Below are 22,478 nucleotides of genomic sequence, written 5' to 3' on the forward strand. Positions count from 1 at the left end.
TAGGATGAGGGTCGATGGCCTTAAGCTGAAGGAGGGGAGATTTAGATTAGATCTAAGGAAGACAATTCTTCCCTGTGAGGGCGGTGAGGCCCTGGCTCCCTGGCAGTGTTCAAGGCCAGGTTGGATGGGGCTTTGGGCAACCTGGGCTAGTGGAGGGTGTCCCTGCCCCATGGCAGGGGGGTTGGAACTAGATGGGCTTTAAGGTCCCTTCCAACCTAACTGTTCTGATTTGTATCATCCCTGACTTGCATATGGGATTAGTATAAGCCAAAAATCTATCTTAACCTGATGCAGGTACAAAGGTAATTTTTATGTATTTTATGGAGTTTTAAGGTTTATATATGAGGCATTCTCAGTATTTAGTCTCAGATTCTATAATTATTAAGTTACATTACATGACCAGAAGTTTTTTTGCTCCTGCTCTGTGTGAGAAAGTGAGGGAGTCACAGGGAAAAAGAAATTAACAGAAGGAAAAAATATACATCCTTAATCAGCATGGTTAAATATTCTAGAAGTAACTTGTATGGTCACTCTTTTTTCCTTCTTATTTGTCTCGGCTCTAATGTGTATCACTTGCTGTAAAACTTTGACTTAAACTCTTACTTCATTCTGAAGAAGCAAAGACTTTTTGGCTCTGAGACTTGTCCTGTTTGCAGATCCTTTAATGTATGTTTTGGACACAGTTCAGACATATCGTAGGTACTGTTGCTTTGTTTAGAAATTGGACCAAAGTGTTAAAGTCACAACCTTTCTTGCTTAATAAAAGCTAGTTTCGTGAGTTTTATGCTTGATACCCAGGCACTTAAAGTTTTTACATGCATTTTAGTGGCAATAACAAAATTGGAATTCCTGAGAAAGTTTCTCCAAAACTGTCAGTCAACATCACCAGACAGAATGAACTCGTAGGGCAATGGAGTAGAGTTCAGCAGGTAGGGGGCCCTGGTAATTGGAGTGCAGAAGAGGTGGAGCCTGGCTGATCTTTATTTTTTTACACTGGGGAACAGGGGGATAAATTTCATGAAACCGAACTCACATGTTCAAAGTACCTTCTTGTTGTCTGGGTTATCTTTTTTTTTTTCCCACCTTTTAAGTCCTTATCATTGGACTGCTTGTGTCATAAGCAGGATAGCATGTCCAGGGCAACTTTGATGTAAGTGGAAAGTAGAGAAAAGCAGGGCAGTATTTTAAAAAAAAAAAAAAAGTAGAAAGATGATTCAAACTACATGAGCTTTTTCTCCTTTCTGTCCTGATCTTTCTTTGGGTGTATTGAATTTACCATGTCAAGTCTAACAATGTGTGAAAGAACAGTTTTCAAACGGTACAAACAGTGGGATGCTCTTCTGGAGTCCTGTACACAAGGGTCTTCAAAGTTTCTAACACTTTGCCATGCATGATCCTGCTTTTGGGGGGATTTTACTTTGTTTTCTCTTGCAAAGCAAGATGGTTAGAAACCTGTGGAACCTGCTATTTCTTTAATCAATCTCATGCTGTATTTTGTTTTCTGACTAACCTTTGATTTCACTTGAAAGGGGGCTTAAATGACAAAACAATCGAAAAACAAACAAAAACTCTTGTGGCAAGAGCAGTTTACTTAAATTTTTACTCAAAAGCTAGTGAGGTGGGAGAAGTATAATGAGAGACAAACTTCAGTCGATGGGGGCTGATCTTCCTGTATGTTCCTTCTGAGGGCTGGTTCAGAGCTTTGACTTGCCCTCCAGAGGAGCCTCCCTTTCTTCTCTGAGTACAGGAGGAGCTGAGAGAGAGATCATCCTCCCCAGGTTGAAGTTAGTGTTTGTGATAGTTCTTCTGAGTAACTTTGCTACTCAGTGATGTACAAAATTTATGAAAATTTATAGAATACCTTTTTCTATCTTCCTCTTGAATAAGATACTTTAAAGAACATAGCATGCTCCTCAAGATGGTTGTTGGTAGTTGGTAACTGGTAAATGTTCTCTTAATACCATGTCAGGCTTTCAAGTTCACTGTCAGTAGCCTGGTATTAAACCTCATTGAGTCTGTTCAACTCTGTTAAACCATCATGTCATAGTGCCGACTGGTAGTTCATGGACAGGATTATTTTCAACCCCTGTACTAACGTTCTTCACTGTCTTCATAGCTTCAGTGAAATTTTCTATATTCAACAGCAGTTTTGAATTTGCCTTTTGCCACTTAATGTCATTGCAGTAAATGTGTTTAGCCTAGACAGTTTAAATGCTGTTATATTTTAGATTTGTTTTTTAGAAAAGTCTTCAGACTTAATAAAACATTTGAATTAAAAAGGTTTCAGTTGTGCTTAATACTCTACAGATCTATGAAGTCTTTAACTAGCTGTTTCTGCTGGTTTTAGAAGTATCTTTACAGCCACCATCTTGTAACCGTCAGCATCTCTGACCTGAAGTCTCTAAAACAGCTGAGATGTGGATTATCTGTTAGCTAAACGAATTACAATGAACCTGTTCTGAAGGGTTAATTCTCTAGCTTCTCATCAGCGACTGTCTGTATTACAGGAATCTAGACTGTGGAGGGGGAAGCTGATTATTAAGCCTAAAACCAATGTAACTGTTTAGCAAGGGGAAAGAGAATATCCAAGCTTTGTTACAGTTGTTTCTACCCCCTTTTGCTTGCTGTCTGACATACATGTACATTTTAAAAGCAGTAAACATGACCAAACTACCAGCTTATGAGATTTATGTCTAGCTTAACAATTGTAACTAAAGGAATGTGCTGCTTTTGGCTGAAGTTTAGGAGCAGTTATTTTGATCTTGTCCTTCAATTTCCTCATGTGGCCTCCCACGGGGTTTTAGCATGAAACTACCAAACAAGTGATAACAGCACAACCTCTTCATCTAGAGCTCCAGTGCAGCATTTTACATGCGACAGGGTGACTGTACCTATGCATGTACTTTTCTGGTATTTACTTTTTCTACTTCATGCAAGAAATGAGGAGGGAAAGACTAAGGAATAGTTGAGGCAAATACTTGAACTGCTGTACACAGTGCCTGGGAAGAACAGCTTAACTGCATTTGCATACTCACTCTGTTATCTTACATCTCATAGTTGACTTTCCTGACTTTAGGTGTTCCTTACAACCTTGAGTCTTTTTTGCAATTGGACAGTAGGTTGTGAGGACCTTGCTGCCTTTTAGAGAACCTACAGGAAATAATGGGATACTGTCAGGCTATATTACTGTGCTAATACTCTTACACAGGCATCTCTCTGCTTTACTGTGAAGAACCATAAGATTATTCTGAGATTTTCAAAAGTGTTCACAACAGAAACAAAATGTTTATTTCTTAATCTTGCCAGGTGCCAGCCAGGGTATCCACCACCCCATTGAAAAAAAAATTACTTTGGGGGAATGTTAGTAATGCACAGAAATGCAAAATAAGCTCCTTTAGTCAGTCGGGTTTATGCTCTGCCTCTCTTGTCCCAAAGGGACTGAAACCTGTTTTTGCAAGAACCTTTTGTGCATTCAGAGTGTGTGCCCAATGGTTGTATGGGAAAATAGATCAGCCTAGGCAGTCTAGTGGATCTCATCTTCTACACACACCAAATCAATCATGCCTGAAAAGTGGATCTTGAAGTAAATCTGATTTTGGAATAACAAAGCACTGCGCTTGCAGAGCAGCTGGCAAATATTTGGAAAAACATTTCTTAAACAAAACAGCAGCTAGATGTGAAAACACTCCTACATTAAATACGTACAGTAACTAGCCATGCAAAGCGTGCTATGGTTGTGCAAATGAAAAAATAAGTGCTATTACAGTTTTATTTGCAATTTTCTGAGTGTTTCTCTTGGAAACATGCAGTAACTGATGCACAGTTTAACTAAAGTGGCCTAAATTCTCTTCTGGATTTTGTTCTACTTGATAGGGAAGCTGAAGTAGTGTTCTTTTTGTTTTCAAACCAAACTTTGCCAAGAACGAGACTTCCTTCATAACTAGTCCTTTGATATATTGCAGAATCCTGGCTCAGTCGATATTGAAGACAGTCTTAGAAGTTTTCTAGAGTATTTCAGAATAAATACCAAGCCTTAAGGAGACATGTTTGATAGTATAAATCTTTGCACTTACAATGTCAACTTCTCAGCATCTTGTGCCTGTTTAAGTGAAGAATAAACTTGAGGCATCTCCAGAACTGCTTCCACATGAAGGAGACATTCAGGCATCTCTTTGATTTCTTAGAGTATTGGTATTTAATTATGTCTGTACCTGTAAGAACCTAGTTTTACCTAGCAGTTTGTCCTGGACAATTTCATATATGTTTTGAGATGAGGTGCAGAAAACTGGACTGGAATGGGCTTGAGCAGTTATCTGCTCTGTCCCAGCCTTGGCACAGGATCACCTTCACCATTCTTGGAAATCTTCCTAGAGAGAGAGATTTAGTAACCTTCCTAGACAAAGCTATTCAGGATCTGAGTTTTTATAATTATAAAGATTTTGTCTAATCTTTAATGAACATTTCCTTAGCTGAAATTCTAACCGGTTATTACTAATTCTGTTATTAGGTCTTCCAAAGACTAGAAATATGGTGTGTGTCCCTTAATATGGGATTATTTGTTCCTTACTAAGCTTGAACTGGATGAGTGATGTCTTAACTGCCTTACGCTGAACCCATATCACAGAAGAATTGAGGGTGGAAGGGATTTGTAGAGAATGTCTAGTCCAGCCCTGCGGCTCAGAGCAGGGTCAACCAGAGCAGACCGCTCAGGACCATGGATGGAGACTACAATCTCCAGCCAACCTGTTCCAGCATTTGACCACCTGCACAGAAAAAAACCTCTTTTTCTTAGGTTTAAATCAAATTTCCTGTGTTACAGTTGGTTCCCCCTGCCTTTTGTTCTTTTGCTGGGTACTTTTGCTGAGAAGTCTGGCTTTGTCATCTTCCTCCTGTCAAGTATTTATGCACACAATAAGATTCCCCTCTGTACCTTGTCTTCCCCAGGCCCAATGCCCGCAGTTCTCTCAGCTTCCCCTTGTATGACAAGCACTCCAGTCCCTTAATCATCTTTGTTATCCTTCACTGTACTTGCTTTGGGGTGTGTGTGCCTCGTTAACATAGCCTTAACATACCAAATTTAAAATGTATACATTTGTCCACCTAAATGAAGGACTGTATTTTAAATGAAAAGCGTTGACTACTGGGTTTGCCAGACAGTGTCTGAGTCGTATTTTGAACTAAATACCATCTTAATCTTTCAATTATCCAGTAAACAAATGTACTTCAGACTTCTGAAAAGGCTGAACAGGAAGCTGCCTTGTGACAAAAGTTCTGCTGTGGATCTGGCTGAATCTAAGATAGCTTCTGGTTTCTATTTTATTATAGAAAAATGAAAAAAATCTACCATAGAAACATGCAGCCAGAGAGTATAACGCGAGGGTAAGATTTGTCAAAGGATATGTTTATGAAAGCATGGGTAGCTTTGATATTTCAGTCTTTGCAAGGTACAACAGGGTGCTTTGCTTTAGCTGAGTAAAAACTAGAGTCATGCTTCTTAGCTCCAGAGGTATACACACACATATTCAAACGGTGTCCAGATTCTACCTATTGTGGCAGAATGTCTCTAGCAAGTTTCAGCTGTCTTAAAGTGGTTTCTGTAACGCAGGGGCTGGCACACTGCCTGTATCCCAGCCTTTCCTATTTGCACGCTAGTTAATGCACAAACAGTATCCTTGCACGTACCATCCCCTGTTTAGATAGACTGTGGTATGTTCCACTTTGCCAGGAGGGAAAGTGGTGGATTTCAGAATAAATGACCTATTCTGTGCAGACTACTGGACTTGGTGGAACACTTAAGGCCAAGGTGGCTTGGAATCTTTAAATAAGTCCTGACAGGCTAAAGCCATAAAAGCAAATGACAGCTGGGATTCATTAACTTATTAGCTGCATTGCTAACAAATGATGGATTAACAGCTTGAAGGGCTGGCTTGCATTCAGTGTAATTTAGTTTCTGCCTTTGATATCTGACTTCACCTTGATATCATATGATTTGTCAGTCACTTTGTGACTGAATGATATTTAGCTTGCAAATATTACGATCTCCCTTTACTGCCAGCCTTTTGTTTGTTCTTGTGCTTTGCCAAGTTAAACCAACTGAAAGTGTAGTAAGACTTAGGTAGGTTAGAAGCTCTGAGGAAAGTTTTCAGATGTGCAGGTTCCAGAGATGAGATCTAATGTGCCTTGCCTAAAAATGGGGTTTTTTTCTAAGGGATGCTGAAATGAGTACACTGCAACTGAGGTCTCCAGTTTGCCACTTTAAATGGTTCAGGAGCAGCCACCGCTGTGCTTGTAGAATGTGCTTGGGAGACAGTAGCAGCAGTGCATGAAATCTTTTCAATCCTACCACAAGTAAAACAAAGTTAAGTTACCTCCGTAATGGAGTACAGAAGTTTTTCCTAAATGATCCCCCTATAAAATATCTTTGAAACAAGTCTTTTTACTGAGCACGTTAAGAATATAGTGTATTAATGATTGCACTTCTTTATTTAAACAGTATGAGTGAAAAATAATTCAGAAGTCACTTTGATAATCAGTATGACGCTGGCTGGAACGCTTAATGGCCGTGTAGTCTAGTGACCCAAGTGGCAGTAGAGAACTCGTGATGTATAAGAATGGCAAGGTCAGTGAAGTGGTTGGTTTTACGTGATCCAACAGCAAATAATTTCTTTTTCATGTTTTTGTGAATATTTGCAAAAATTCTCATGGTTTGTGGATGGATCTGTGCCCCCTCTTTCTGAACAACACATTTCTTTGTCCTTATCTGTAGTAAAAATTGAAGCAGTAGTGCACCATTGGTGAAGTTTTACTAGAAATGTATTTTCAGGTTTTAGAATGTGCTTAGCGTGAGCTGCTCAAGCCTTCTCTGCTTACCATAAAGAAAGCAGAAAAGCATAAATGAAAATGTTGCAAGCACCTATAAAGCCTACAAACACAACCTAACAAAGTCGGGTATTCTCCTTTGGCATTGTGTTGGGCAAGATGATGCCTCTATATAAATGCATGTAGCCTGGGGAATAAACAAGAGGAGTTAGATGCGTGCATGCCTGCAGGGCTGTGATCTTATTGGCACCATGGAGATGCGGTGGGATGGCTCCTATGACTGGAGTGTTGGAATGGAAGGATACAGGCTTTTTAGGAAGGACAGGCAGGGGAGACTAGGCAGAGGTGTCGCCCTCTGTCAGTGACAGCTGGAATGCATGGAGTTCTGCCTGGGGATGGATGAGGAGCTGACTGAGAGCTTGTGGGGCAGGATTCAGGGCAGGGACAGGGGACACTATGGTGGGGGTCTGCTACAGGCCAGCTGACCGGGAAGACTGAGCGGATGAGGACCTCTATAGACAGATAGGAGTAGCCTCACGTTCACAAGCCCTGGTCCTCATGGGGGATTTCAGTCAACCCAATATCTGTTGGAGGGACAAGACAGCAGGGCATAATCAATCCGGGAGGTTCCTGGAATGTGTTGATGATAACTTCCTGCTCCAAGTGAAAGAGGACTCAAAGAGGAAAGGTGCTATGCTGGACCTTGTTCTCACTAACAAGGAGAGGCTGGTGGGGAATGTGAAGCTCAAGGGCAGCTTTGGCTGCAGTGACCACGAAACGGTGGAGTTCAAGATCCTTAGGGCAGTGAGGAGGGCACACAGCAAGCTCACTACCCTGGACTTCAGCAGAGCAGACTTTGGCCTCTTTGGGGACCTGCTCGGTAGAGTACCATGGGACAAAGCCCTGGAAGGAAGGGGGACCCAAGAAAGCTGGTTAGTATTCAAGGATCACCTCCTCCAAGCTCAGGAGCAATGCATCCCAGCAAAGAGGAAGTCAGGCAGAAATGCCAGGAGGCCTGTATGGATGAACCAGGAGCTCCTGGACAAACTCAAACGCAAAAGGGAAGCCTACAGAGGGTGTGGAAGCAAGGGCAGGTAGCCTGGGAGGAATACAGCAAAATTGTCCAAGCAGCCAGGAAAAGGGGAAACGTAACCCCCATTTTTAAAAGGGGGGGGAAAAAGGAAGATGCATGGAACTGCAGGCTAGTCAGTCTCACCTCTGTGCCTGGCAAGATCATGGAGCAGATACTCCTGGAAACTCCACACTAAGGCACATGGAAGAAGAGGTGACCAGTGTCAGCCAGCGTGGCTTCACTAAGGGCAAATCGTGCCTGACAAATCTGGTGGGCTTCTACGATGGGGTTACAGCGTTGGTGGATATGGGGAAGAGCAACTGACATCATCTACCTGGACTTGTGTAAAGCATTTGACACTGTCCCGCACAACGTCCTTGTCTCTAAATTGGAGAGACGTGGATTTGTCGGATGGACCACTTGGTGGATGAGGAATTGGCTGGATGGTCCCACTCAAAGAGTTGCGGACAACAGCTCGATGTCCAAGTGGAGACCAGTGACGAGTGGCGTTCCTCAGGGGTCAGTACTGAGTCTGGTTTAACATCTTCGTTGGTGATGTGGACAGTGGGATCGAGTGCACCCTCGGCAAGTTAGCCGATGACACCAAGCTGTGTGGTGCGGTCAGCATGCCTGAGGGACAGGAGGCCATCCAGAGGGACCGTGACGGGCTTGAGAGAATAGAATTGGCTATAGAAGCTGTTTCTGTCAAGACTCTCAAAACTGCTTCTTCACTTGTTTTTGTTCCTGAGGATAAACTCTTTGGTTTCAGAGCTGTCATTTGTTTCAGGGCTAATGTTAGTTTTTACAACATAATTAAATATGAAAACAAAATGTTCTTTCTGCTTGTGATGCAGTGAAGACAATCAAGAGGTCAGGATGGGTACTTTATGGGTACTTGTTTTATTTCCAGAGGAAAAAAAAATACTTTTATCTACCACAGAGCCTCTGTTGAGGCTTTGGAGGGAAAAGTGTGGTGTGAAGCTTGCATGAACTGATAAGAGGCTAAAGCTTAAAAGTACCTCATGATGGTGAAGCCAGTTATTCCAAGTATTTCCCATTCCACAGGAGTTGCGTTATATGAAAATATTTATCAATATAGTCAGGTAACTATAAAAGAAGGAACAGAGAGTATAGTTTCATTACAGCAGCTTTGTCTTACTCTTTTTTTCTATTCTTTTGAAGGGGAGGGTGTGAGAATAACAGCTTGGAAACTGGGATTGGCTGAAATACTTTTTGCATTTCCTAGTGCTAATTGTTTGAGAGAAATCATTTAGTTTCAGGGTTGTTGCTTGCTGTCTAATCCATTGAAACCTGCTTTGTTTTACCAGATTACCTTGCCAGCCATGGCCGTCTAAGTGAGTCTGAGGCCAGGCGCAAATTCTGGCAGATCCTCTCAGCAGTAGAGTATTGCCATGGTCGAAAGATTGTTCACCGTGACCTGAAGGCTGAAAATCTTTTGCTTGACAACAACATGAACATCAAAATAGCAGGTACTCAGAATGTAGATGATATTCAGTAACACCCTATTTTTATGAAGGCCATTCTAGTAATTCAGTTGCTGCTGCCCAAGATATCCTGCTGTTCTTAAGGTACAAAAAATCAGAGCGGTAATATGTGTAATGGTTTTGCATTATGGATATCACAGTACATGAGGCTAAAATAATTCCTAGATTAGCTTTATTATACTTTCAGGAAAAAGGAAATAATTTTTAGAGTTAGATTTTTTGTGGGTGTCATAACATGTCTATAACGCTGCCAGATGTTCAGGTTAAAACAGAGTTAATCAAATAACTTCTTTCAACAGTAGAAAAACTCAAAATGGAAGCTTATTGATTTTTTTTCTTCTTTTGCATGCATGATTTCATTTTAATTATAAATTTAGATATGGCAGATGTTGCTAGCAATGGAAATCATTTTGTCGCTTGTCAACTCATTACAGTTCCACAAATCCTTCCATACTGACTTTAGCCCAGCGACACTTGAAATGGGAAAGCTAGATAACATCTTGATTTGGAGGACTGTTGAATTTCAGTCATCAATAATACGGGAGCAGGAAGGGAAGACTAACTGCTGTAAGAAGCTGGTTTGTATAGGAGTAAGCTTGCTAGTTCTGAGAAGGAAGTGTGAAGAGCCACCCAATCAGGCTAAGAAGCGTGAAGCGATAAAACATTTCTGAGTTGTCGGTCACTGCTGGATTATTTCACCCTTGAATTTCCTCTCTGGCATTTCTGAAATGGATGAACCAAAAATGTATCTTGATCTCTAATTCTTTAAACTGCAGCAAAGCGTTAAATGTGCCAGCAGCTCTCTAAAAGATGCGCTGCTTTTTGTCTACAGAACATGAAGACAGTGTCCTTAAAGATTTCAAAGGAAAAGTTACACCCATTTAACTAGTTAGCATCTGTGTCACAAAGATTCCGCCCTTTTTCTGCAATACTACAGCAAACATTGGGAAGACTAGGCAATTAATTCTGGGGATTAACTTCACTTTTAGGAAAAATCTTTCAAATCCTTTCAAATCATCTTTATCAGAATGGGAAATCTATATAATCTTTTAAAATGAGCACTCACCTTTGAGATGAAAACTATTTCTCGAGAAAGAATTTTATCCTTTTAAACATAGAGAAAAGGAACCCATAGTCATTGCCATAAAAAAACCAAACCAAAACAAACAAAAAACCCCCATAGGTTCTCTTTGCCCATGAAACAGGATTTTACTGATGGACTAAGAAGGATTTCTTACCAATGTATGTGTCAATGGAGTAGCTTTCCCAGATATGTTTGTTGCTTTTGTATTGACCTTTGGATTTGTCTGTACATTTAAAACATTCATTTCTTCATTCCTTTACCACCACCTTTCCACCTCTAGCATCTTGTTCACATGATTTAAGAGTTTACTGAAAGGGTAAGTAACAGATGAATTAAAATTGAGGAAAAGTAACATACAGCTATGTGAGTTCCAGAACCATGATTTTCATAGAGTATTAGGCTACTGTTTGTTATCAAATCTGAATGTAAGGTGGGGATTTTTGGCAGAAGGAACAGTATGGAAAACAGATTCTCTGAAACTAGAGAGGGAAGCCTATTAATCTGCTCTTTGGCATGTTCTCTGTGTTTCATGGATCTTTAGCATCTCAGAGTGGGATTTTTACAGCAGGTTCATAAAAGCTGTAAAAATTGTTATTTAAGGTTTTATGTAAATTAATAGCAGAGTCTTTGCAGTAGCCTCTTTTTCATTTCATTTGATATTAAACTGTTTATGGTTATCTTTTAATTTGCTCTATACTCTATTGTGAGCTTTCGTATTAATGTTGAACTGTAAAAATTTTAAAAGCTACCATCAGATGAAGTAAAAGGGTTTTGCAACTGCTGTAGCAGGAAGATGCAGTTCCGGTGTAAGTTCTTATTTAGGGCATTTGATACCTGAAGAAAGCTAAAGAAACAGTTTGGGATGGAGATGATGTCTGGGCTTTATAATGAAGTGGCCCAAGTATAATAACTAATAACATTGAGATTGAATTGCTGGTGATGTCTCAAAATTCTGAAAACTAATAGGGTCACCTGCACTGTTTGCTCACAGCTGTTGGTAATAAGGCTGTGAATTTGACAGTGAGAGGGTTTTGGTACTATGAGCTTTAGTCTGGTAGGTTTGTCAGCAGTCCCATTTGGAGAGTATTTTTACTTTTCTCTTTTCTGATTTCAAACTTGCATTTATTCCTAACACCTACTGACAGTCATAGCACCTGGAAATTTATGACTTGCATACAGTTGTACAGCTTCAGTAAATAAGGTGCCTAAGGGCTGCAAGTCACATGGACCCCACTTACTATGAGTAACTGAACTAAATATAAGGGAATTTTTGTGTTATTGTTCATCTATGCTTTCTTTCCTCACCTTCTGATATGCCACTCTTCTCCCCATTTTCACTACCACATTCTATCCTGTCTAATTTCTTTTCCTCCACATCAGTGTTCTGCACTGTAGCTCGTCACGTTCAGCCTGGCATGGCTTTTCAGAACTCCTCAGGGGCATCTCAGGAGACCGGTTAACCGAAGAAAGGTTAGAGACATGAACTGTTTGGTTGCAGGGAATTTCAGTGCATAGGTTCTCGAGGGACTCAAATAAAAGCATTGATAAATGGTAGTTACTAGATTCTATCAGCTGCTGCTGTCTCTTTCCTCCTCTTAGCTGCTCTTCTGCTCTACCTCTGTATTACAGAAAGTTAATTACAGGTGGTCTGTATGTAAATGATCACATTAACTGGTGGTGATTCATATGCTCTGATTCTTTCACGTATCTTTGTCAACCTTCATCAGATTGATAGCAATCCTGTGTCCAGCTTTGGTGACAAAGTAGCTGGAGGAAAGTTATGACTGCTAGAAACTTTCTAGTGATTTGTGCTGAGTCAGTTGTTTTATTTTTCTCTGTAAAGGACATAGACGATGAATTCCACAGAATGGCTGATCTGTGATTTTGGAGTTATCTGGTGCTGTGCCAGTCCCCGAGAACAGTCTCTTCCAGCGTTTCATATTCTTCATGGTTCATTCATCAAACTGTGGAAGAAAAAAGGGCAGCCAGGATTGCAACTCTGATAGCTAGAATTACTCTCTAATTTGAATTAATCTAGCGATTGAAAAGCAACACAGTAACTGATGAATTATTTTGATAAAGCTCTGCAGTGGCAGTGTTTGCATTGGGCCCCAGCACTATGCACAGGGCTGTCCCTTGCTGATCACTCCAAGCAGCTATGAAATCCACATATATAGTCATGGCCATTCCAGGTTCTTCCTAACTTCCAGTGGACCTCTCGATTCATTCTGATGCTTCTGAGATTTTTATTGAAGCTTTTACTCCTTAAGAATACATTTTTTAGTCAAGTACAGAAATGTCCATAAAGTTACCTCTGTATTTCAGCTACCAGGAGAATAAACTAAGATTCAAAAATCAGTGTTGCTAGAACTGTGAGCTGATAAGACTGAGACCTTTTGTGTTTAAACAAGGAGGCTGGACTGAAATGTAGTAGTTTTGTGTTAATATCATAGAATCATAGACTGGTTTGGGTTGGAAGGGACCTTAAAGATCATCTAGTTCCAACCCCCCTGCCATGGGCAGGGACACCCTCCACCAGCCCAGGTTGCCCAAAGCCCCATCCAACCTGGTCTTAACCACTTCCAGGGATGGGGCCTCCACAGCCTCTCTGGGCAACCTGTTCCAGTGCCTCACCACCCTCACAGGGAAGAATTTCTTTCTAACATCTAATCTAAATCGACCCTCCTTCAGCTTAAACCCATTCCCCTTGTCCTGTCACTCCACTCCCTGATAAACAGTCCCTCACCATCTTCCCTGTAGGCCCCTTCAGGTACTGGAAGGCCGCAATTAGATCTCCCTGGAGCTGCCTTTTCTCCAGGCTGAACAGCCCCAACTCTCTCAGCCTGTCCTCATAGGAGAGGACTAAAAAAGGAGAGCTCTAAAAGGAAGAGATAGATAGAATTCAAAGGATCTTTCTTTTCAGTCTGAGTAACTGGACAAGAAACAGGATGCATAAAGATCTTGAGGTGAGAGCTTTGATAGACTATTATTTTCTAGAGGATACTAGGTAGTTGGGAGCAAAAGCCTCAAACTTAAATTTTAGCATAAGTAAGATAAAAGAAGGTATTAGTCAGATAAAGTGTCCACTGAGAAGGTTGCAGCTGAAGAATGCCATACCAGGCAGTCTCCATCAGGTTTGACATAAAATTTGTTTTTAGCGCTAGCAAGGATAACCACCTTTGTTGTTCTCAATTTATTGCCTGTAGATAGCTGGATTGTTCATGTACCCTTTATGTTTTGCTGGCTTTTGAAGGGATCACAGGAACTGGATTTCAGTTACTGATCACTGATACGCTGTGCTCTCATCAAATAAAACTTGCTTGTTGTCTGTACAGTGAAACATCTGTGCATTTGTGAAAATCAAATAGAGCTTTGAATTGAGGACGGAATAGTGAGCTTCTCTCTGAATACTTCCAGCCCCACAAAACTGCCAGATTAAGATGCCTTATAGATGTGTGCAGAAATCATGTCATCTTGACGGTAAAGCTACTGTGTTTGAACCAGATCAGGTAGGAGAGACTGTTATTTTGAAGGAGGTCGTAGTGCTGGTTTGTCTTGCTGGTGGACAGTAAAATATGCATTGACGTCAGAACTGGCTGATCAGCATTCAGTTCATGAAGTGGGTCAGGTTTGTTTCTAACACACTCATACCTTTCTGTTATCAGTACCTCTCTCCCGATTATCTCCTTTGCTCGTATTACTGTTATAACAAAAGATGCACGTGGCTCTATGAAGTCAGGCAGATTAAATTCTGTTGGCAATTTTAGAAGAATGGATTAATTATCGCTTTGAAGCTAGTATCTCTTCTAAAGGATTTTCAGAGGTACAAATTAGAGACTACCTCATTGCTAGATGCACAGCAGAAGTTACAGTGGCTCTGGCAGGGAGCTTCCATTTCTCAAATTGCAAATGGGTCTGAAATCTTAGTCTGTTTCCATTTTTAACAGGAAAACAGATGATGTATGTTGAAAAAATTATACCTTCTAAATTCAAGATTATTCTAAAGGGGGTAATGAGATTGCGAAACCAAATTGAGAGCCAGTATTTGCAGATTGCACAAACACAGAGTTTATTCAACTTAACACAATGCTGCAAATGATTGTATTTTTTTAATGTGCAGATTCAGGCAAATGTTAAGAAGATAAAGATCACTCCTTTATATAATCTCAGTCCTCTGGTAATGAGTCCAATTTCAGTCCTTTTAGAATTCTATGGCTGGCATATGTTTTTTTGACGGTTGGCACATTTTTCCCTTAAATATCAGTAATGTTCTTAAAATCCCTTTCTCTGGAATGAGAGATCTTAACAATGTTCTTAGGTTAAAAACAATTACCTTTGATCCAGAATGATTATGGTAGATTAGCAATTGTGAAGTAGAAACAAGGTGGAGGGGGGAAGAGAGACAATGAAAGACTAGTGATTGTTTTGTGTATAATTGAATCCTGGCTATTCTAACTCCAAAAAGTGGGACATCTAAACTGACAGTGTGATAATTAAAAATAGAAGCCAAATGGACCAAGTATCCAGTATCCTATCTAAATCCTGAACTTTTTCTTTGAAATGGTTTTCAAGGATGCTATTAATTCTTGAGTTCTTAAGAAATGTTTTAACATCATTTAAAGACATAAGTGCAGAAAGCATAATGGAAACAAAAAGAAGTGATCTTAATAATTTATGTACCCTAACAAATAATGCTGATCTCCCTGCACAGGTAATTATTTTGTCCAACAGTAGAATATATTTGGATTTCTAAAGATAAGAGGAGATTGCTGAAATATGCAATGCTGTTTTTAAGTACTATGTTCCATGAAAAAGTCCAGTATGAATTAGTAGGTATCTGGCTCTTACTGTGCTTCATATTGTCAATGCATGCTATTTTTTAGCAGAAATTCGTAACTGAAGGATACTATTGTTCCTTGCCGACGAAAAAGGGAAGAAATTGAAGTTTTAGAACTGTGGATCAAAGACAGAACGAAGGAATCATTTTCCAGGTTTATAAGACACATACTCCTAGACAAGGCACACAGAATTTCGTACCAGGTCAGATCCATCTAGCAGTGACAGGGAGAGTATACCATGCTGGCCATTTTCTGAGGTCTGTTCCCCTTGTGCTCATGCCTACCCCCAAACCCTAGCAGCCAGTATTGCTATATTAGTCCTTATACAGAGTGCATCCTTGGCTACTCCTTCTAGTATCAGTTTATAGACCTTTCATTCATGGATTTGCCTAATAAAATGTAATCATCTATGCTGTGACAAGACCATCAGATGCAAGACAATTGCTGCTGTTCCACCCAGTCAAGCACTACCTTGACAGCGTAAATTCTGTAATTCTATTGCTCGGATAGGGAGCAAAGGTAACAGCCTTGCAAGGATCGTGCCATTCAGTTCTAGGTGTTCTTGCTCTTGAGCTACTTTTGGTAAGCATAAATAAAACTATTATGTGTTATAAAATTAATCATGTAAAGATAATAGTAAAAAACCCAAAAATCCTAATTGTAATGTAAACCTGAAGCTTCTCTTATATTAATCAGTCATATATTGATCAGACTCTGTTCTGTCTTTTGCTGTTCAATTTGTCCATGTTTCTTTTTGAAGTGGCTTCCATGTGTTCACATTCACCAAATAGCTAATTTAAATCCAGTCTGGATAGGCAAAGAGTTTCACTTTCTTAGGAATGGAAATCTTGTGTATTTCCAAGCGGGTCATGCTTTCTGTAGCTGTGCTTACAAATATACATACTTGTATATACATATATATACTTGGGAATCTGATACAAAGATTTATGAGGGTGGCACCTGAGTAGGAGCTGCAATTCAGACATAAAGATTGATATTTATCTGCAGTACTAAGAGGATGTTGAAAATCTGACAAATTCAAGCTAGGTGAAGGGAGATATCAGATTTAATGACACCTACACAGATGGCAAAATGCTTCTGAGAAGAAATTGTTTCATGTCTCCTCAAGTATTGTCAAGGTTGCCAAGCCAGTTATGTGTGAAGAAAAGAGAAAAAAAAAATTCATGACAAAAATCTAGCTGTGATAGGAAAAAGGCAGGTGACGTACAGCAATTGGGGGATTTTTTGGTAGAAGATTTTGTTGTTTCCCCATGTGCTACTACAGCTGAAGTTGCAGTTGCTTCAGAATTGAAGAAGGACATAAAAGGAAGGACAGCACGAATGTTATACTCACTGTTTCCTATGTAGACTTGGAATCTGAACTGACCTTGGCCGTTTGTACCTCCAGAGTATGGTGACATGCCAGGATGCCATTGCGTAACTGTTGATGCAACTGTCGGCTGTTCTGTGTGCTTGCAGAGCATGACACTGTTACGGATCTCTCATGTGGTCTGACCTTCAAATAGTCTTTCTGGCATTGTAGCCTTCTTACTGATAGGCAGTGAGGCTCTTTGATTATGGACAAGTCCGAAAAGTTCATTGCTGTGAGACTGGGTATCTGATTTTTCTGACTTTGAGCTAATACAGTGACCTTGGACTGATGTTGGAGATTTAACCTCTTGAGGGTTCTACCTGTACCAGATATTTACAGTAGTGTAAGATGTTTTCTTGTAACAAAGTATGTTAATTATCTGGAATACAATATTAATTTAGGGACATTGGGTTAAAAGGGTAGAATGAAGCTTAAATATTTGTCTTTGTTTTCAGTCTTACAATGCAAAAATAGATGAGGGATAAGAGTATCATGTGTCATTACAAAAATAACAGCTTATCATTAGCAGTCAGCACACAGATATATAAATCTCTAAGGAGCTAGAGTGATTGTAGAGCTGATTTAATCAATCACTGTTTCCAGCAAACTCAATTGTTCGTATTTGATAAGGGAAGAGCAACTGACGTCATCTACCTGGACTTGTGTAAAGCATTTGACACTGTCCCGCACAACGTCCTTGTCTCTAAATTGGAGAGACGTGGATTTGTCGGATGGACCACTTGGTGGATGAGGAATTGGCTGGATGGTCCCACTCAAAGAGTTGCGGACAACAGCTCGATGTCCAAGTGGAGACCAGTGACGAGTGGCGTTCCTCAGGGGTCAGTACTGAGTCTGGTTTAACATCTTCATTGGTGACGTGGACAGTGGGATCGAGTGCACCCTCGGCAAGTTAGCCGATGACACCAAGCTGTGTGGTGCGGTCAGCATGCCTGAGGGACAGGAGGCCATCCAGAGGGACCGTGACGGGCTTGAGAGGTGGGCCCATGCGAACCTACCTCATGAAGTTTAACAAGGCCAAGTGCAAGGTCCTGCACATCGGTCAGGGCAACGCCAAGCACAGCTACAGGCTGGGCGGAGAATGGATTGAGAGCAGCCCTGAGGAGAAGGACTTGGGGGTGTTGGAGGATGAGAAGCTCAACATGAGCCGGCAGTGGGCACTTGCAGCCCAGAAAGCCAACTGTATCCTTGGCCACATCAAAAGAAGTGTGACCAGCAGGTCAAGGGAGGTGATTCTCCCCCTCTACTCCATTCTTGTGAGACCCCACCTGCAGTACTGCGTCCAGCACTGGGGTCCCCAGTACAAGAAAGACATGGACCTGTTGGAGCAATTCCAGAGGAGGCCACAAAGACAATCCGAGGGCTGGAGCACCTCTGCTATGAAGACAGGCTGAGAGAGCTGAGGTGGGTCAGCCTGGAGAAGAGAAGGCTCCGGGGAGACCTCATAGCAGCCTTCCAGTTCCTAAAGGGGCCTGCAAGAAAGCTGGAGAGAGACTGTTTACAAGGGCAGGGAGTGATAGGATGAGGGTCGATGGCCTTAAGCTGAAGGAGGGGAGATTTAGATTAGATCTGAGGAAGAAATTCTTCCCTGTGAGGGTGCTGAGGCCCTGGCACAGGTTGCCCAGAGAAGCTGTGGCTGCCCCTGGCTCCCTGGCAGTGTTCAAGGCCAGGCTGGATGGGGCTTTGGGCAACCTGGGCTGGTGGAGGGTGTCCCTGCCCATGGCAGGGGGGTTGGAACTAGATGGGCTTTGAGGTCCCTTCCAACCAAAACCAGTCTATGATTTTATTTGAAATAGAGTTTATCTTTTTTAAAAGTCCTCAAATTTCTAGTCAGATTTTTAAAGTAATCAATCCACCAAATACTACTATGCTCCCCATAAAATTATTCTAAATCCAATATGTTAAGATAAATCATGACATATAATTGTTTTGAAGTTATTTATGCCCTAGACCCCCTTTACCCAGCAGTTTGCTTAAGTCCAAAGGCTCTGATCATAATCTTTCTTCAGCGGATTCTCATGAATTGTTTCTTCCAAACTGAAACCATGGGCTGCAGCTCCTTATTTGTCACTAGGATCACTTTAGTAGATTCAATATCAGATAAGTCCTGTAGTTCTAGTCTTGAAGGGAGGATGACAAGGCATCTAATAACCAAATCAGCTTTCCTAGAACAGACGTCTACTTGTTCGGAACAAAAGCATTTTGTGGAGGAAGAAAAAAAACGTAAAACTGCAAGGATATAAGAGATTTATCTATTCCTGCTTTGTGTGAATGCAAATAATGGGTATGGTTAGTTTGAGATGAGAAGTGAAAAGGATTAATCCTACAACTGTGGGTGACACTGAAGAGCTCCATGGATTGAATTACCGTAAGCAGGTCTTGTTCATGGAGCGTTAAGGACCTGAATCTTTGCAGAATTTTTGTTGTAGAGGAATTGGCATGCCAAGTTTCTATTGACTTTAATATGTTGCTATTATTGGTAGCCCTTTATAATAACCTTGCAAATCCCATCCCACAGGTGTTTTGAACTTTCTGCAAAAGAGCAGGAATATTCTATTCCGTACTCTCTCTGCTGCATATTGGAAATGGGTGTCCCAAAATTACTGCCATGATTAGGCTTTATCTGCACACAGGGGTTCCTGCAGCAAAGGGTGCAGTTAGCATTCATGCAATTGTCAGCTGTCTCTGGGAATATGTCCTATGTAGCTGCACCGAGGCACTTTGGGATCACTTCCAGGACAGGTATTAATTGGATGCCTTTTTCTGCAAAAGGAATTGCAAGAATGGCTTGAGTGCTGTTGGCACCAGAGAGGTTTACCTCTTGTCATTGCAGCAGAATTACTGGACTTTACTGGAGTGTACAAGAAGCCAGAGCAGTTACCTGCCCATCTGTCTGTGAAGCAAGACTGAGTTTTCAGAGTACCTGCAGATCCAAATTAGAGGTTTTCCTGGGTGGATAATTGCAGGGTTAGTGCAACTTGGGAAAAGTTTTTGATGGCCCAGTATGGAATTGCCTGTAATGGGCTCAGCCCCTGGCCTAGTTTCTTTAAAGGGTCTAGACAATTAAAGAGCAGTCTTTTGGCACCTTTTGGTTAGACCTAGAAGTTTCAGGTGTGTGGTCAGGTAGTTCAAAGTAGATGCAGCCCATTTTCCTATGTTTTCAACATGACCTTGTTGATGATAATTAAGCCAGTATCTTTATCATCCAATCATGGACTAGCCTGATAGGAGTATCCTGCTTATTTTTAGACTTGGATCTCTTATGATAGCAAATTCAGAAATCTCTGTAATAAGATTTCACAGAATTATTAGTTTATTTAAAATAAAAGGCCATTTCTGATCAGTTGTTTAGTGATGAATCAAGTGCAGAGTATTGGACTGTATAGTTAGAGCTGAGGGAAAAACACGCAAGGCCAATGTTTACATAAGGAAATGAGACATAGCGCTTCCCCTTATACCCTGTGTATTTGGGTCACGGACTGAGATGTGCCCAGAGCACATGATGTACATTGATCAGGCTGTGGAAATGTTGAGGCAAAAGTTTTCGGCAGAGAGTGACTGGTTTCTATTTGCTGTTTAGAGAATGACCAGGCATTTCAGTTACGCTTGGCCCTGGCCTGGGTCAGTCACCGATTTGTTACTTGAATTTGGGCTAGTCTATTAACTTCTCTGTTCTGGTGTCCTCACCTGTAAAACTGGTGGTGCTGTTTCACACCCAAAACCCCCTGATGAGAGACAAATTCCATAATCAATACATTGAAATTCCTAAATACAAAGAGCTGCTTTACGTATGTTGCAAAATATTTTTAAAGATGTGGGTTTTTGTGGAAGAACTCCACTGAGAACTGGTTTAAGCGAGGTTAGACATTTATATTGCTTTATCTAGCTGTTCCTTCAAGATTACCACAAGTGAGCTTCAGAAAAAGGAAAGATAAAATGAGGACAGGATGACATTGATTGTGTGTGTATAATTGTGGCTGATCTACAGTTACCAGTTGCTTAGCTGAATCAAATGGATCACCAACACAAGATAGGTGAAAAAGGCCAGTTTACATTATGAATGCCTCCAGTAATATTACTGCTAAATGGAATAGTGATGGTTTTTATTACCTTACAGTGCATGTTACCCACTGTATAGAGTTCCATACTGAGAGCTGGATGGTTGCATAGTCTTGATTCTCTATTATTCCTAATCAGTGCATTTCATTAAAGGCAGCTAAAAATATCTGCTTATGTTAATGGTACTGTTTAACACAATGGAGAGTCAGCAGTGCGATGCAGTAAGGAAGCAGAGGTGAGGAAGGTAATAAAGAGGTAGTCTTAGTAAGAATTAACCAGTTGTATACAAAAACATGGAATCTCTTTCTAAGTCTTCTAGATTTCTTGCTGAAATCTTTAGTGACCTTGTAGTTAAAAGAATTAATGAAAACAGCCAAAAGGCCCGTGAGATCATGCTGTTTGTGTATGTTTCCCATATAACTTTTGAACCTCTTGCTTGCCTATAACCAAATTTGACAGCGAGCAGGAACCTCAAAAGACAAAAACGTTCCTGCAGGTTCACATATAGGTGTTAAAGCAGTGGGTGGTATGTCTTACCTGTGGCAACAGTTGCAGAAGGAGCCACAAAAATGATCAGAGGGATGGAACACTTCTCCGATGAGGACAGGCTGAGAGAGTTGAGGTTGTTCAGCCAGGGAAGAGAAGGCTCTGCGGAGACCTTATTGTGGCCTTTCAATACTTAAAGGGGGCTTTTAAGAAAGATGGGGAGAAACTTTTTAGCAGAGCCTGTTGCGACAGGACAAGGGGTAATGGTTTTAAACTAAAAGAGGGTAGATTTAGACTAGCTATAAAGATTTTTTTTTTTTTTTTTTACAATGAAGGTGTTAAAACACTGGCACAGGTTGCCCATAGAGGTGGTAGATGCCCCATCCCTGGAAACATTCAAGGTCAGGTTGGATGGGGCTCTGAGCAACCTGATCTAGCTGAAGACGTCCTTGCTCACTGCAGGAGGGGTGAGACTAGATGACCTTTAAAGGTCTCTTCCAACCCAAACTATTCTTTGATTCTATACCTTATTACACACTAAGGAAAATCTTGGAAGACAGAAGAAAAAAAATGCTCTAAAAGCCTCTTCAGTTCTGGTGTTCCTGAAACTGCTGCTTCTGCCTATGTTCATTTTATATGTGTGTTGCAGGAAGAGTTCTATTAAAAGAATTGCTGGAGCTCTTGTGTCCTTCTATTAGGAAAGCAACCAAATACCTTTACTGTTAAGCTCAGTGTAAGTAGTCTGGTTCAATTTCTATATCGCTTCTCTAAAACAACTCCAGGTTAAATTTATCTAAGCCTGGTAAGTTTTTGTTTAATATCTTTGTATTGCTTTGATTCTGAGGGTTCTCTTGTGGTTTTGTAGCTCATGATGACGAAAGAGCCAAGCTCTTGCCTCTGAGTAACACAACCTATACAAACAGAAGTAAATGAAGTGGTACCAGCAGTGCCTGTACTGTGTCTGCTAACCACAGTGTTTATCAGTTTTGCTATCTGCTGACCAGTGCCATATTGTATTAACATACCTCTGAGGTATTCAGCGCTCGATAGTACTAAATCAACAGCCTGATTACTGTTTATCAACACTGTTGACTTTCACAGGATTCCTCCAGTCACACCGGCACGCAGTATTACTCTGCAGGAGCCTGGTTAGCTACAACGGTAAAAGCATTATCACCTTAAGAAACACCTTCTGTAACCTTCTACTGCATAGTTTGCTCCAGTG

The 22,478-nt window shown here is 40.9% G+C and overlaps 1 protein-coding gene across 5 annotated transcripts in view; it reads left to right on the plus strand.

Annotated features, from left to right (window-relative positions):
• Window positions 1–22,478, plus strand: part of SIK2 (salt inducible kinase 2) — a 71,436-nt gene that overhangs the window by 16,865 nt on the left and 32,093 nt on the right. For all 5 annotated transcript variants that reach the window (XM_054803353.1, XM_054803355.1, XM_054803357.1 and 2 more), the window contains exon 4: window positions 9,220–9,381. In XM_054803353.1, coding sequence (XP_054659328.1) covers window positions 9,220–9,381 — 162 coding nt within the window. The remainder of the gene's footprint in view (window positions 1–9,219; window positions 9,382–22,478) is intronic.

The sequence above is a fragment of the Grus americana genome, chromosome 24 (assembly GCF_028858705.1).
Source record: "Grus americana isolate bGruAme1 chromosome 24, bGruAme1.mat, whole genome shotgun sequence".
Classification (NCBI taxonomy): domain Eukaryota; kingdom Metazoa; phylum Chordata; class Aves; order Gruiformes; family Gruidae; genus Grus; species Grus americana.